General features: G+C 39.7%; 2 protein-coding genes and 1 pseudogene across 4 annotated transcripts; 1 reads left to right on the top strand and 2 right to left on the bottom strand.

Moving 5' to 3' along the window:
* Positions 1-5,461: 5,461 nt before the first annotated feature.
* On the top strand, positions 5,462-8,818 carry LOC110697009 (annotated as a pseudogene).
* Positions 8,819-8,839: 21 nt separating this feature from the next.
* On the bottom strand, positions 8,840-14,308 carry LOC110697008 (putative FBD-associated F-box protein At1g55030). Of its 3 annotated transcripts, none has more exons than XM_021874342.1 (4): positions 13,578-14,308; positions 9,752-10,654; positions 9,466-9,624; positions 8,840-9,341 (listed from the first exon to the last, which is right to left on the bottom strand). In XM_021874342.1, exons 2-4 carry the CDS (start codon positions 10,631-10,633, stop codon positions 9,048-9,050), a joined length of 1,335 nt encoding a protein of 444 aa, XP_021730034.1. In that variant the 5' UTR covers positions 10,634-10,654; positions 13,578-14,308; the 3' UTR covers positions 8,840-9,047. The 3 variants fall into 3 exon arrangements, with proteins under 3 accessions (XP_021730034.1, XP_021730035.1, XP_021730033.1); XM_021874343.1 differs by having other exon boundaries at positions 9,752-9,852; positions 13,578-14,303; XM_021874341.1 differs by having other exon boundaries at positions 9,752-14,308.
* Positions 14,309-15,561: 1,253 nt separating this feature from the next.
* On the bottom strand, positions 15,562-16,586 carry LOC110697018 (acid phosphatase 1-like). Its single transcript, XM_021874351.1, has 2 exons — positions 15,990-16,586; positions 15,562-15,897 (listed from the first exon to the last, which is right to left on the bottom strand). Exons 1-2 carry the CDS (start codon positions 16,190-16,192, stop codon positions 15,720-15,722), a joined length of 381 nt encoding a protein of 126 aa, XP_021730043.1. The 5' UTR covers positions 16,193-16,586; the 3' UTR covers positions 15,562-15,719.
* Positions 16,587-16,824: the final 238 nt, after the last annotated feature.

The following is a 16,824-nucleotide window of genomic DNA, read 5'->3' as shown; positions in this document are numbered from 1 at the left end:
CCTCAAAAGTTCTCAGCTTTACAATAACTGACTTGATCTTGGCAAGGTATGAAATCATTGAGGGCTCTTTGGCCTCGTAGCTGCCACCAATCTGATATACAACTAGCAGAGAGTCTGTCTTCAGACGAACGTGTTTGGCTTCCAGCGAGATGCACAATTCTAGGCCGACTATGGCCGCCTCATATTCGGCTTCGTTATTCGAAGCTTTAAATGAAAATTTCAGTGCGTACTCAAAGGTTTTGCCTTCAGGAAAGGTTATGACCACCCCTGCCCCCGAACCGTTAACGGTGGAGGATCCATCCGTGAACACGGTCCAGGTTTTCTTTTCGTCATCCAGCGTTTCCTGGTATGAGCATTTGGCCAGGAAATCTGCTAGAGCTTGAGCCTTTATGGCTGCTCTCGGCTGGTAGCTGATGCTGAATTCTGTGAGCTCAAAAGCCCATTTGGCCAGCCTACCAGATTTTTCAACCTTGCCGAGAACCTTTTCCAGCGGCTGATCTATAAAAACCACTATCTGATGACAATCAAAATAGGGTCTTAACTTCCGAGCGGCTACCACCACTGCATAAGAAACTTTTTCAAGTAAGGGGTAGCGGGTCTCAGCATCTGTCAGGGTGTGACTGACGAAGTAGATCGGTTGCTGAACCTTATTTTCCTCCCTCAGCAGCACTGCACTGATGGTGGCTGGGCTGACAGCCACGTATAAGTACAGGGATTCTCCCTCCATTGGGCTAGCCAGCGTTGGGAGTTGAGCTAGGTGCTCCCGAAGCTGCTTGAAGGCTTCTTTTTGCTCGTCTTCCCAGACGAGCTCTTTTGTTTTTGGGAGTTTCAGAGCTTTGAAGAAAGGTAACCCCTTATCCGAGGCCCTGGAGATGAACCTCGAGAGGGCTGCCATTCTTCCGGTGAGCCGCTGAACATCCCTCTTTGTTTTCGGCTCGGGAAGATCGAGTATTGCCTGCACTTTGGCGGGATTGGCATCAATCCCTCTTTTGCTGACCATGAACCCAAGGAATTTCCCTGACTTCACGCCGAAGACACACTTCTTCGGATTCAGCTTTATCTGGTGCTTTCTTAGGGTGGCGAAAGTTTCTGCCAGGTCCTTAACATGGTCTTCATCCTTTTTGCTCTTGACGATCGAATCGTCAACATAGACTTCCATGTTTCGGCCTTTCTGCTCGGCAAAAACTTGATCCACTAATCTTTGATATGTGGCCCCCGTATTTTTCAATCCGAAGGGCATCATTTTTTTTATTATACACCCCGGCGTTCGTAACGAATGCCGTTTTTGCTCGGTCGTCGTGGTGCATGAAGATCTGATGATACCCAGAAAATGCGTCCATGAAACTAAGCAAGGCGTGGCCACTTGTCGAGTCAACTAGCTGATCGATCCTCGGCAAGGGATAAAAATCCTTTGGACACGCCTTATTTAGGTCCGTGAAGTCAACTAGCTGATTGATCCTCGGCAAGGGATAAAAACTTTTTGACCTCGGCTGCGATGTCTCGGTTCTTATTTGCAGAGTAGTTCCGCTTCTTTTGCTTAACTGGTCGACACGTGGGGTCGACATTAGCTTATGGGAGATGAGGTCTGGACTTATCCCAGGCATGTCAGCTGCCGAGAAAGCAAACACATCTCGGTTATCCCGAATGAGTTTGATGAGTTCAACGCGGACTTCCGGATCAAGGTCCAATCCGATTGTAACGCATTTTTCAGCGTCTCCTTCGGTCAACTCGACCGTTTCGGTCTGATGGTTCAGCTCCATCGCCGTGAGGCTGGACTCCTCATTTTCTGGTCTGCTGTCTATGTCAGCAGGAGTTCCAGATTTTTTCTTTTCGGCTGGCTCTCTGAGTCTTTCGGCTCAGATGATGAGCTAGCCTTTTCTTTTCCTAGTCCTTTTTCTTTGGCAAGGTCTCCTTGAGCCGAAGCACTTAGGCCCTTCGGCTTTTTCGCGCTCGACTGATTATCTTTCTCCTCCTCGTCCTCGTCGTCCTCTTTTGTACGACTGGTGGACGACTTGAGGTAGTTGCACCTTCGTGCCTCCTTTTGGCTGCCCTCGATCCTTTCGGGGTAGCCGGCATCCGAGACATAGATCATCAGTTGATGATATGTCGAGACTACCCCTTGGATCTCATGAATAATGGGTCTCCCCATGATCACGTTGTACACAGAAGGAGCATCGATGACCAAGAATTCGGTCATGACGTTCCTGGCTGCATCCTCGCAGCCGATGGTGACAGAAAGTGTTACCTTCCCGTCTGGATAAGTTGAGGCCCCGTTGAATCCGGATACCGGGTAGGGTACCGGCGTGAGGTGCTTGGGCTTCAACTTAATTTGATTGTAGGCCTTTCGGAACGGGATGTTTGCTCCGCTGCCGCCATCAACAAGAACCTTGCTGACGTCGTGGTTGGCCACTGTGGCGATAATCACCAACGGGTCCTCATGAGGGAACGTTACCCCCCGGCAGTCGGCGGCTGTGAACGTCATGTTCAGCACCGGCGACTGAGGAGGCTGAATGCTAGCATTGTTCACCTGGTGGGTCAGAGCCCTAAGGTGTCGTTTGTGTTCCCTCCGAGAACATATTCCTCCCGAGATAACATTAATTGGAGGGAATTTTCCCTCCGCGTTTTTGCTGTTTTTCCGGGGGAAGTCCAGCTCCTGCCGAGAGTCCTATTCGGACTTCTCTGCCTCTTTTTTCTCGCGATGATCCGCGATGTATTTTTTCAAGTACCCCTTCCGGACCATATCTTCGACCTGGTCCTTCAGCTGGATACACTCTTCAGTGTTGTGTCCCGGTGATTCGTGGAACTCACACCACTGATTTTTATTTTTGCGCTGATACCACTCGGGGAGTGGTCTCGGCTTCCTATAACTCTGCTCTTCCTTCGTTACGCTGTAGATCTTAGCGCGCGGAAGGGCTAGCGGAGTATAAGACTCATATCTGCCTGTTAACGGGGCAGATTTTTCCTTCTTCGGCTCGTTGGCCGTAGATTGTTCCAAGGCTTTCGCCTTTCCTTTCGTCTTCTGGCCTTGGCCTTCAGACGATTGTTTTTGCTTCCCATTCTCGGATTGGGGTTGGGACTTTGTTTTGTTCCACTCCTCGGCTCGGATGAATTTATCCGAGGCATTCAGAGCTTCCTCCAAGGTCTGCGGGGTGTGCATGACCATGAAGTCTAGGAACTTTCCAGGCTGAAGGCCGTTTTGCATTGCAAAAACTGCCAACCCTTGTTCCAGTCGAGAAACGCTGGATGACTCGTTGCTAAAACGGGTCAAGTAGTCTCGGAGACTCTCGGTCTCCCCTTGCTGCAGGCCCATGAGCTCAGCAGTGGTCTTCTCTCGGCGGTTTGCCGTGGAGAATTTGCTCTTAAACTTGGTGGACAGGTCGTCCCACCCCATTATAGAGCCTTCCTTTACTCCCTTGGAGATCCACGCTTGCGCGACCCCCTTGAGAGTGGTGGGAAAATATTTGCACCAGGTCGCTTCGGACCTTGGGTAGAGATGCATGTGCCCCTCGTAGGAGGCGATATGGTCCTTCAGATCTGAAGTCCCATCATATGTAATGTGCGACGGTATTTTAACCGTGGGCACATGCTCTTCCAGAATCCATTGCTCGAATGGAGAACTGATGGGTAGCATAACGACCTTGCCTTTGTTCCTGGCCGAAGGGACCGCGCTCCGCCTTCTTAGAGAGGTAGGAGTGGTTTTCGTCCCTGGCTGGGAAGTTCGAGCCTCAGCTACAGGGAACGAGAGGCGGTTGTGCACACTCGGCTCCCTGCCGCCGATTCGGTCGAGCACGCTTCGGCGAACAGTCTCAGGTCGCTCTCGGTGGGAAGATTCCGGCCGAGAGGCTGAGCTGCTGCTCGTATGCGTTTCTGGCCGAGAGGTAGAGGATCCTTTGAAAAATTGAGAGTTCTTTTTCCTCTCTCTCTCAGTCCTCCAAGTATCCTCTTCCCACTCTTCCAGCTCCTGGAAGTAGGGAGGCTTCCTCCATCTTGGTCGAGCTTCCTCCGCTGATGCCTGGTATGCGGAGGAGTTCGATCACGAGGTGGAGGCATATTTTGTGCCCTCATTGCCTCCATAAGCACCGCCAGCGCTCTCGTCACTTCTTCCGAGCTGGGCCCCGTCAAAGGGGTCCTCGGCTGAGTGTGAGAGTGAGAGCGGATGGTCAAAGGTTGGCTTTGGGGCACTGATTGAGTCCTATGATCGGACTGACTTCTGTTAGACCGAGGGGGACTCGGTCTATGATGAGAGTTGTGAATTACAGGAGAAAGGGAATCCTCCCGGTATGACCCTCCCCCCGAACTAGCACCCTTAGAAGAGTTCTAGTCCGGCGAAGGTGATGGTGTAGGAGTTTTAGGCCTTTCGCCCGCTCCTTGACTTAGTCTTTTGTTCTTGCGATTCTTAGCCATTGCTACTAAGATGATTGCAAGATGATTTTGATTGGATTAAAGATTTTTTGAAAATCTTCCCCACAGACGGCGCCAAATTGTTTCGGATGAAAACAATAGGACCTTGCCGAAGGTCCAATGAAGTGGATGAAGACTTGTCCGGTCCAAAGGATGCTGGGCCGAAGGTTACCTGCACAGCAAACACACGTAAACTGGCCCCGGGGGAGGATCCGAGGAAGAACCCTCCGATGCCGAAGTCAAACAGTGTTTTTAGAGAGGAAGCTATGCAAGAGATTTAATGCTTGAGGCTTTTGTGTATATCATAAATGAATTAATTGAAGGCTTTTATACCTTTGCATGTAAAGAAAGGAGAGCAATTGGGCCCCAAATAATCATGGACTAACCATAGCAATTTGGACCAAATGACTCATGACTGACTTGGCTTGATTGGAGGCTTGTGCCTTGACCTTGGAATATTGGATTATTTAATGACTAGGCCCAATTAGATCAATTGGACCCAAACACTTGTATTTATTATACTACAATACGAGTAACATACTGGTAGTAAATTAGTAATATAGTATGCTAGTATTATCTTAAAAAATTACGGGGAATAAAAAAACATGTGACCTTGAAAAGTCAAATTTCCCACTTTAGAGCTGATGGAGTACATCTCAGAATACCATCTAATTTTCCATAAGTACTCTTTTAAACACCACCTTATGTCCTTATGAAGTTATACTCCATAAGTTATCTTAGATTGGACACTCCTTCAATAAATAAATATATTACGTGAGTAGTTATTTATAGAATCATGAAATTTTGATCAAGCATTATACTCAAATTATGTAATTAACTTGTTTCTATCACTCTAATTCATATCAAATAATCAATAATATAACTCATATTAAATTTTTCAATAATAAAGATAATGTCAAAATCAAGATATCATCCACCGTTTGTAATAACCAACCATTATCCTTTATCCCTTTGTTTTAATAATTTGTATGATCTAAGTAACTTCATGTCAATGTGTTGATTTTATTGACTTTGAAGTTCTTGTGACTTTTCAGTACTCATCACTAAATCATTAGCATGAAATCTTAGACTTTTTTGTCAATGGATTTTAATCAGTATAAATACATTGCATTATGCTAGTAATCTTTAAGAATTGCAATTTTATTTCTAAGTTGACACAATCAAATGAAAGTTCCAACAAACTTAATCCTTCTCTTTTGCAAATGCCTTATTATAGGCCTTGCTTTTGGGAGTACAAAGACTTCTTGGTTGGTAAAGAATGAACAAAAGTTCAATGGAAAACCACAGGTTGATGTACCTGAGATTGTGGAGTCAAAGAATGGGATTGTCGCAGCAGATGATCGACGTTGTTCAGAGGTGGGAGCATTGATGCTCCGACTAGGTGGTCATGCTGTGGACGCTGCAGTTGCAACTGCGGTGTGTGTGGGTGTGGTTAATCCCATGGCTAGTGGGATAGGAGGAGGAGCTTTCATGGTTGTCAGGTCTGCCACAACATCAGAAGCTCTGGCTTTTGATATGAGAGAAACTGCTCCTTCAGCTGCTTTTGAGGTTCCTTCTTGCTACTGTTTTATCTAATTGCTTGATTTTGATTAGTAGTTTGGTAGTTTTATACATTTATATTGGAATTAATTTAATAATCTTGATTGTTCTTTACTGCTTTTTGAAAGAGGTATGTTCTGTTTGCATCAAATCTCGAATGTATCATTAACCAAGCATGATTGGTGGAGAACTCACTACGTGATAGAGTCACAAGTTTTAGTTTTCTTCTCTACTCTCAAGCGTTGACCTGTGCAGTTGGGCCCACTTAGCCAAGCATCAAAGGAGCTTCATGAAGTTGGTGGGGAACTCACAGTGTGACTTTGAAGTCACAATTTAAAGCCGCCCCACCAACTACACTTGCTTGAGAGTAGGGGGATTCCCTTACCTCCCATCTCTACTCTCAAGCATTAAGCTGATTTAATCTGTGAGAGGTGCTGGTTGAGTAAGATCCTTAGCAACCCTTAAACATTTGGTCGGTCTATCATATAGGACTAGAGAGAGTAGTACATATTCTACGTAACAAAGGTTTTGGTCCCTGTGTTGTTACTCAGTACTGACAGTATATTGGTTTTTGTTAACAAAAACAGAACATGTACGACAGTAATCATGAGGCGAAGCTTTCAGGCCCCTTATCGATGGGAGTACCTGGTGAGTTGGCTGGGCTCCATGAAGCATGGAAGAAGTTTGGCCGGCTTTCATGGAAAACACTATTCGAACCCTCTATACAGTTTGCTGAAAATGGGTTTGAAGTTTTTCCTTATTTAGAAAAGAACCTATTAGAACATGAGGATAAAATCAGGGCTGATCCTGGCTTAAGGCAAGTGTTTGCACCAAACGAGAAGCTCTTGAAGACAAACGATGTATGCTACAATCTTAAGCTTGCAAAAAGCTTAAAGGCAATAGCAGAACAAGGGCCACAAGCCTTGTACAATGGCTCGTTGGTAAGAAGTTAGTGAAGGATGTGAGAGAGGTGACAGAGGATGATCTTAGGAATCACAAAGTGAAGGTAACGAATGCTTAGCTGATGTAATGGGGTTTAAAATACTCGGAATGCCACCTCCTTCAAGCGGTACCCTGGGAATGACCCTGGTAAGTGCTTTTAGCTACTGCTGGTTGATGCATGAAAAACGTGCTTTAAAATTGTCTTCTAGAAACACTCTCTTACCAATCTACGATACTTTGAACTGTTAGTGAGGTTTCAGATATTGCAGCTTTGATATCATGCAATTAGCCGATGCTTATTGTATCTTTTTCGATCTTAAGTACTCTGGTATCTTATTGCATTAGATCAAACATCTGTAAAAATCATGTCTACTGCTAGAATCAGCTTATTTGTATATTTGATAGTATTGCTTGAAAGGAATCCTCTTTTCATTTTCTGGTGTATAACAGATATTAAAGTATTAAACATACTAAGCAACTATGGGAGCCCTAATGCAATTGAAGGGCCTTTAGGCTTACACAGACTGATCGAGGCAATGAAGCATATGTTTGCAGTCCGAATGAACTTGGGTGATCCTGCTTTTGTTAACATCACTAAATATACATCAGACATGACTTCCACATCTTTTGCAGAGGGAATTTGGCATAAGATATACGATAACACAACTTTCCCTCCTGAATATTACATGAGCAGGTATTTAAAGGCAGGATATCTTAACTACCTGAAGGAAAAAGGAAAAAAAAAAAAAAACTGGGATGGTCTTAAAGTTTAAATGTATGCTTGAATTATGTAGGTGGAGTCAGCTACAAGATCATGGAACGAGTCATTTCTGCATCGTTGATGCTGAGAGGAACGCAGTGTCAGTGACAACAACAGTTAACTATCCATTTGGAGGAGGGGTATTATCCCCTTCTACTGGGATCGTGTTAAACGATGAGATGGGTGATTTTTCAACTCCTGCAGAAGCAAGTCCTGACAGTCTTCCTCCTGATCCTGCAAATTTCATACAACCAGGGAAAAGACCCTTGTCTTCGATGACTCCCCTTATCATTCTTAAGCTAAGATAAACGAACAGCATTGTATTAATATCTTCAACCTTCTTTTCTTTTGCGAATTTTGATCATGTTTCTTGTTTGGTTAATTGACAGGATGATCAATTGGCCGGAGTTATAGGTGGTAGTGGTGGGATGAACATAATTCCAGCAGTAACCCAGGTTTTCTTAAACCATTTTGTTCTGGGAATGGATCCTCTTACCTCTGTCCAAAGAGCACGAGTCTACCATAAGGTTTTTACTTTTCTCGTTTTATTTGCTGTCATATAATTCATCTGAAAGACTATCAGAATTCAGAATTAATTTCAAATAGCTGATAAAATCCAAAACATAATCTTTTTGCTGAATTATAATGATCAACCTGAAAATTGATGTTCTGCAGCTAATTCCAAATGAAGTCTTATATGAGAATGTGACTGTGATTGACGGGGAGCACATTGAACTCTCCAAAGGACCGAGGATTTTCTTGGAGAAGAGAGGTCACCAGCTAAAGGCTATCGAAATTGGAGCAATCTGTCAACTTATTGTTCAGACATTCGAAAGTTCAGTTGATCTAGGCCGGAAAACAGGAAAGAATTTTATTGGTAACACATACTTTGGTAAACTTACTGGTGTAAGTGACCCGAGAAAAGACGGAAGGCCTGCAGCAGTGTGAATATCAAATCATATATGTATATATAGGCTTAATTAAGGTTAATTTATTAATCTTGCTTAGTTTAATAGGTTTGTCATTTGATTCACAGGAAACTTTGCATTCTAAGGTAAATATTGGCATTAGTAAGATGGCATTTATACTGTAATGGAATTTCATTCTGCAGTATTTTTTCAAATCTTAATAATATATCAGTACATGTTAATATTATTTCTCATCTCAGTCAAAGCATTTGCAGACAATCCAAACAAATATATAACTTTTTGGAACCTGAACAAATCTCTTGACATCTTTAGCTCTAAACTGCATCAAATTTCCATACTCGAAAAGAACAAATGTTCGGGTACTTAAGCTGAGAACAAATAGGTTTATCTTCCATAAAAGGATATAACATTACTTAATAAGCTACCAACAATACTGAGAACTCAAAACTACATTTTTAGATCCTATGCTGCTCCATACAAATAAGTTGAGCCTTTGTTGATGCTCTTCGGAGTCGCAACAGATCTCTTGACAGCTTTAGCTCTGAAGTGGCATCAAGATTATTGCACTTAAAGAGAAAAAGTTCTAACACTTCTGAGACAGCAAGCAAGTACTCAATGAATTTCAGCTCTGCAATTGTTCCTGTTATGCCTGTAAATTCCACCTTCGTAAGGTGGCCTAATTTGTAGCTGTCAATCCTGTAATCGAAATCAATTTCATGCTGAATAACAGCTTTGCCTTCATTACGAATCTGAAGTATAAAATAAACACAATCAAATGGAAGTCTTTTGATATATTAATTAGCACAGATCAACAAAATAGTTTTGAATATTAATTGCTATTTTTTTTTTTTTTTTTAATTTGGATATACTCACTAAAATTTCTAAATCCTTGATGCGAGGACAACTCTTCACCATGCCAATAGCAAAATGATACACATTTACGCGATTGATTTTAATTGTTGTCAAACAAAGCTTACTGAGGTAGTTGAATGATAGAGGAAGCGATTTTGTTACACCACCTGCAGCCAAATGCTTGCACAACCAAGCCATCCAAAAAGAGACGAGATTGAATATGAATGATGGAACTAACAATTTATAGCAAATTAAAGAACAAGTTTTATATATCAAATAAATAAAATAAAAAGCAATAAGATTGTACCTCACACAAATGGCCCCCAAAATGAAGGTATTGAAGTTGACATGAAGTTGCAAGATCCCTAATCGAGTTGAGTACTGTTGGATGACTTTCAGGTCTTTTGTCTAAACACAATGAGATGTTATTAAGACTTACAATGCTTTTGAAACAAAGACATCCTAACCTCTTTACAGAAATAACTAGGCTTTCAAGACTAGGTAGATCAATAGTAAGGTGATCCAAGTTAAAGCTACAACAAAGGAGTTTTAAAACTATCAGCCTTGGACAACCTGCAATCAAACTCGCAATCATAGAACTATTCTTGAATGTAATATTGTATAGTTCAAGACTCTGAAGTTTCATAAAACCATTGAAGTAACGAGGAGGAGGATTCAGAGCTAAATGCTCGAGTCTCAATTTGAGCAACTCTTTGCATAAGTATATATGAGAAGAAATGGGCATGATGTAGGTAGACTTAGAATTTATAAGAGCTAGTTTTTCGGTATTAGTCTTGGAAAGAAACGATAACCATTGACTGAGATGAATGCTTTTAATACGGGTCATTTGTGGAAGAAAAAGATGGAATTCATGTATATTTCCATTGTGATGGAAGAGTATACTGCTGATGATGCCATACTTATCTTCTCGCTTATCTATTTCCCAGAAAGTTTTGCTGATGCCATGATTATCTCTTTCCCAGAAAGTTTTGTCCAAGACAAGGTGTTTTTGAGACAGCCAATTATCTCTCCATTTTCTTGATAGCACGCTCATCTTGGCTGCCATCTTGATAGGCAAGTGTTTCAGAATTTTATCTGTCGCGATAGCTGGCAGATTACTGATTAAATCCTGTTTAGCTTCTTCAGTAGTTGTGCTCATAGAAATTTTGGATGAATCCATTACTTTCATACTTCCTTTGTCAACGATTATCTGCACAAATGGGGTGTGTGCAATGCAGAACCCAAGGTAAAAAATCTTAAACATGATTATTGAAAAATAAGGGCATGTAATTTTGTTTATATTTTTTTACACACAAATAATTGAAAAATAAGGGCATGTAATTAGTAGTGAGAGGGGAGGAAATGATTAATCCAACCCAAAAAACTACCACAATTAAACACAGAACCGCCACAAAACTGCCACCCAAAGCCACCACCCACGAAACCAGAACCACACAACTCCACAAAACCACCACTGAAACCACCACAAATCATTAGTTTCTAGCTAGCTAATTTGTTGGATTGAATTGAATAATTGAACTAAATAACATTGTTTAAATGTGTTTAATTTAGGTAACTGATTACACTTACTTTTGCCATGTGGAATAAATTTGGTCATCTATCGATTCCTATTTATTATTAGACAATTTTTGTAATTCTATATTAGTAACCCTTTGATCAGTTGGAGGTAAATTATTATTGTTGTGTAGCTTAAAAGTTTCATTCATGTTAATGTGTGCGAGTATTTTTTTGTTTGTGCTAATTACATTTGTCCAACTTTTATGCTATTTACATTTGTTGCAATCCACATTTTAGATGAAAGTTTATTTCTCCTTTAGTAAGTCATTTTAGGGGGCGCTTGGAATGAGGGTAATAGATTAGGGGACAATAAAAGTCAAACTAAGTAAATTATAGTTGATTAGAGGTATTATTGTATGGGCACAATGTCATGAATTGGGGTTGTAGTGACATAATAAATAGGGAGGTGGAGGAATCATTACCCTCAAAATGAGGGTAATATTACCCACCTCCCCCTAGTGCAACCTATTACCCCCTAAATGAGGGTAATAGTTCTCTTTCTTCACCTATCACCAATCCACCACTACATAAAGGTTCTTTTAATCACATCTTCACAAGCTCCCTCTCTCCTATGTTTACTCTAATTTACCTATTTTGACTTTTATTACCCCTTAATCTATTACCCCCATTCCAAGCGCCTAATAATTCTTATTTCACTTAGAACATCTACGTATATGTAAAACCTCCCTACTTAAAATTCTCCTAAAAATTGCACAATAATCTATAATCTAATTTAAGATGACATTAACCTATTTAAATTACTTTTGGTTAATTAAAAACATTATTCTGATCAAACTCATAAACTTATGATAATCAGGAGCATCGCCGGAGCCACAATTAAATCATAAAAAGTACCCTGTATAATACTTCCAGCTAATTTAGGGGACTAAAAGAGAGGAGCAAAAGAGAAAGACAAAAGGGAAGAACTTTTCTCACTGGAGTTGAGAGTTTTTCTAACTACAAAAAATTCATACACAAACTAACAAAAACAAATAAGATTTCATTCATAATATTTATCACAGTAATCAACCATTCACTCATGATCACATACAACAACAAAAAAATAGGGTCCGAAAAACTAACACTTAACAAATTTGATTGATATTAATTAATCTACTACTGACAAATAAAAAAAATTAATCTACTACTGACAAATAAAAATTCAATGGAGTGATTAGCATATAGTACTATAAAAACAATAAATTCCAGTATTATTAATTAATTAATTAATACAAATAAAATAAGGAGCAAAAGAAGAATTGAAGAAGACACATACATTGCACATTGCTATGAATCTGTGATAGACTTAACTATCAATATACAACTCCCATCAGCATAAAAACGGATACATTGATCCTATGAACTTTCAAATATAACCCTCTCTCGAACACTAGATTCGCCATCAAATCAAACACTTGATCAAAACCTCTAACCACAAGTCCACAAAACATAACAATTTCATGCCCAATTTCATTTATGACATTCCCAATATCAAAATCCAGCATCAGAATCTCCAAAACTAGCATAACTTAGTCTAATTTAGTACAATTTCTCCATAAACAAACAAAAAAATGTGGTAATTTCTTCTTCACACCAATTCCTAACATCATCTAATAAAATGTATTGAGCTATAATCATATGCATATAAACAGATAATCAATAAATTTGCTGTTATCTTCATAAAAATTACTAATATTTGTTGTAATATAAGAAGTATTTTCAAGGCTATATTCTAAAATAAGGAGATCGAAAAAATGATCTCGTGACAATGAAAGAGTACGGTATGTCGTGATGCAAATCACTGACTTGAAAACGAAATTCCGGCGCAATCGGGGTGAACTATTGTATTCGCCGGCACGTTCCCTAAGGTTAACACACCACTTCCACACAAAGGCACTTTTGGGTGGAAGGTTGGAGCCAAGTAACTTATGCCCAATATAGAGTATGTGTTTAAGCAAGCTTGTGTTTGATATGTATTTCTTGTGTATGTAAAAATCAGAAAACATCCTCCAATTTATAGAGATGAATAAAGAAGATGAAAGCTCATGGAGGAATCTTCTATGAACAAAGAAGAGAAAATCAGAAATATTATGGTCTTTAAAAACACCATAATCAACCTCTTAAATGGGGGGTTACAAGAAATCAAACAAGAAGAGGAATCCAAGGGAACCGTTGGAGTCCAATGGACAAACACGCGCCCGATCGGGCGGAGCTCGCCCGATCGGGCGGACACTCCCTTTTTTCCAAACGTCTTCTCGCGCCCGGTCGGGCGGGTCTCGCCCGATCGGGCGCCAGGTCGGGCGCTCGATCGGGCGGAGCTTGCCCGATAGGCGGCAGAACTCCAGAATTTTACGATTCTACTCGCGCCCGATCGGCAGGTCTCGCTCGGTCGATCGGGCGCCCATATCTGAACCTTTGAATTTCCTTTCTTTATTTCCAACAATATTAATGACAAAATAACCAACAATAACAGTCATAACCAATATATACCAAATTTGAATCAATTAAAACAGAATAATCAATTTAATTGCAAAATTAAAAACAGAAAATCTCACCCATATCCATGATCCTCATAATAAGGCAAATTGAAGAGAAGAGTTTCATCAACATCGAAAATCCAAGCATCCTTCCCATCGCCGGAAACATCAACAGACTTCGCGAATGCCAACTCATCTCCGGCGACAACTTCGGAGTCCGACAACGGTCACTGGTAACATAGTTTTTCACGAAGTCAAAGCATCGGGTTGGAATGGTGTACCAAATACCGGCGTCGTTAGTTTCGACGGAAAACCGCCAGCTTTCGCAGAAGAGTTGGTCGTCTTGGCCGAATTTCCGGTTGCTGGGTAGGAGAAGGTGGTTTTCCGAGGAGAGGGACTGGGAAAATGTGAGAGTGAGGAGAGAGAAAATGAGAAGGAGAGAGAAAGAAAGGTGGTTTTCCGGTGAAGACATGGCCGGTAAACTTGAGACGGAAAAATTTAGAGACTGATTTAGAGGTTTTGAAGTGAGATTGGAAAGAATGTGGACAAATAGTTTATTGACCCTTGTTCTTATTTTATGGTGTAATACTTTTTATTCAGTTATTTTGGCAATTTATGGATATTCTTAAATGATTGATTTTTTAGGAGAAGTACAATGCTATACGCCTATGAGTAGATAATACGGAGTAGTTGCTAACATTCTTTAGTTATTGCAACATTAATTTTTATATTTTTATATTTTTATTTTTATTGTTTTTCGTAAAAATTTTATGTAATAGTAGTAACTTAGGCCTTCATCTATTTAACTTTAAAAAAACGATATCTAGTAATAACAAGTGCAATTCAACAAAAATAAGTTCAGTTCAATAAAAATCAGTAACTTTGAAAGAGAAATATAATAGAGAATCGGTAAAAATAAAATTTGTTCAATTTAGCAATACTAAGTTCAGTTCAATAAAATTAATTTCAGTTCAGTTTAATTAACATAAATCTGTTGAAAAGAACATGATCTTAATGCAATTACTAAATTAATCATTCATTATTGTTCTAGCTTAACTAAAAAAATTGTATTTTAAATTGACAGTAATGAGTATATATTCATTATTCATTGGATTTTGCTCGACTTTATTCTTCCTCATTGAGATTGAGATTTTTGGGAGTATCATGCTATTGTGTAAAGGTAAAATCAACTATAGCTTTTGGACTTCATTTGATAAAATGATCATTAATCGAATTATAGCCTTTGGTAGCTATCCAATTACGTAGTAGATGGTTAGACTATACAATCACTTATTTTTTAATATTTGATCAGGAAATAAAAAATGGATTAACCATCTTATTAAAGTTCATCAAGCTAATTTTAAAAAGTTGCTTAAATTATTTTTTTAAAAGAGTTGTTCCATGTTTTCAACATTAATTGTAAATTACATACAGGAGTAGATACTTTCAAGAGTATAGTTAGTCAAAGTATGTATGTAATATAACTATATATCTAGTTGAATCAGTTAATACAATTAATTATGTTAAAGGACCAATTCAACTCAACCAAAAGCTTAAGCTAATGGTTGAGGCCCAGGAATATGTTTTATACTCCATCACGCCCCCTCACACGAGAGCCCGTTTGGGCTAGAAGTGTGGATGCAGCATGGGCCCTCCTCATACCCAGCGCTTAATATTCCACTTGAAAGTGGGGGTTGGATGAGATTTGAACCCGTGACCTCTATGTCACGTTGGCTCCGATACTATGTTAAAGGACCAACTCAACAAAAAACTTAAGCTAATGGTTGAGACCCAGGAATATGTTTTATACTCCATCACGCCCCCTCACACGAGAGCCCGTTTGGGCTAGAAGTGTGGATGCAGCATGGGCCCTCCTCATACCCAGCGCTTAATATTCCACTTGAAAGTGGGGGTGGATGAGATTCGAACCCGTGACCTTTGTGTCACGCTGGCTCTGATACCATGTTAGTGAACCACTCAACCAAAAGTTTAAGTTAATGGTTGAGGCTCAGGAATATGTTTTATACTCCATTAAATTATATCAACCATGCATCAATGGCTACATAAAATCATTAACTTCGACCATACATAAATAAAAACTTAAAAGGTGTAAAATTTTATGTAGCCCATGTATGTAGTACAGAGTAATATTGTATGTGTGCCTTAAGATGTGACTACATCATGGTTACATATGATGAATAATTATCTAATAATTAATGATTATGGAATGTAGTACATTGGATTAGGGTATTTAAAAGATCGTTGTGCAATAGCACATCCAAGCAAGTCACTCCATTGATCTCCAGAATTGCCATGAATTCTATAACCTTCATCTTCTAATTTCGTTCTGTTTTCAGATTTGTAATCGATTGCCCTTTTGCCTTTATCAGAAGGCTGCCTACAACATTACATGATCAAACACAAATGGTTAGTATACCTCAAAACTAAACCCGAGAAATTTGTTACAAATGGTTAAGTGTATATAAATACCTTAAAATCAATCTTTCCCAACCAATGTATCCAGCATCCATTAAATTTGTTACACTCGAATTCCTAATCCATTCTGGTCTGCCTGTTAAGAGGAAGATCGTGAACCCGAGCTTACGAAGCTCGTTGTAGAGGTTCAAACTTGCTTGCAAGACAGGTAGATGAGTACCTGCAGGCCCTAATCCCCACTCTAAGAAATCTGTCATGTTTTTCTTCCTTTCAAAATAAAACCAATGGTTAGTATTTACAATTACAAAAAACGTGCTTGTCGAAATTAATTATACAAAGGAATACTCCCTCCGTTTTGGCTTTTTTTTTAATGAATCAATTTGACTTTTGTATTATTTACATATGTTAGCAATTTGGGATCGAAAAACAAGCAAGAAATTAACAACAATGCCAAAGAACAATAAAACAACACAAGCAATTATGGGTAACTTTGTTACCCTACTCAAAGACAATCTTACTATTGAATTTGAGCTACAAAACCACAATTACAAACACTCTTAATGAGCTCACAAGCTCTCTAGTATTTGTACTCTCAAGCTACTACTACTCACTCTCTTATGTTTTCACTCAAAACCTTAGAGTAAGTAATGTTCTACTACTACCACACACTTCTACTTGTGTTACTTATACAAATAGTATGTTGTAGCTTTTATAACACACTACCAAGCTTGACTTATTCTACAAGCTAAGTCAACTACAAAGTGTACAAAGCACACTACTACAAAAGCAACCAAAACACTACTTGGCTTACTCTACACACTTCTTTGCATGGCTTACTCCACACACTACCTATTACTTGTCTTAATCTAACAAGCTATCCTGCTAGTGT

This window comes from Chenopodium quinoa, unplaced genomic scaffold (genome assembly GCF_001683475.1).
Source record: "Chenopodium quinoa cultivar QQ74 unplaced genomic scaffold, ASM168347v1, whole genome shotgun sequence".
Classification (NCBI taxonomy): Eukaryota; Viridiplantae; Streptophyta; class Magnoliopsida; order Caryophyllales; family Amaranthaceae; genus Chenopodium; species Chenopodium quinoa.
The sequence above is the reverse complement of the archived record's forward strand: the minus strand, read 5'-3'. Positions and strand labels throughout refer to the sequence as shown.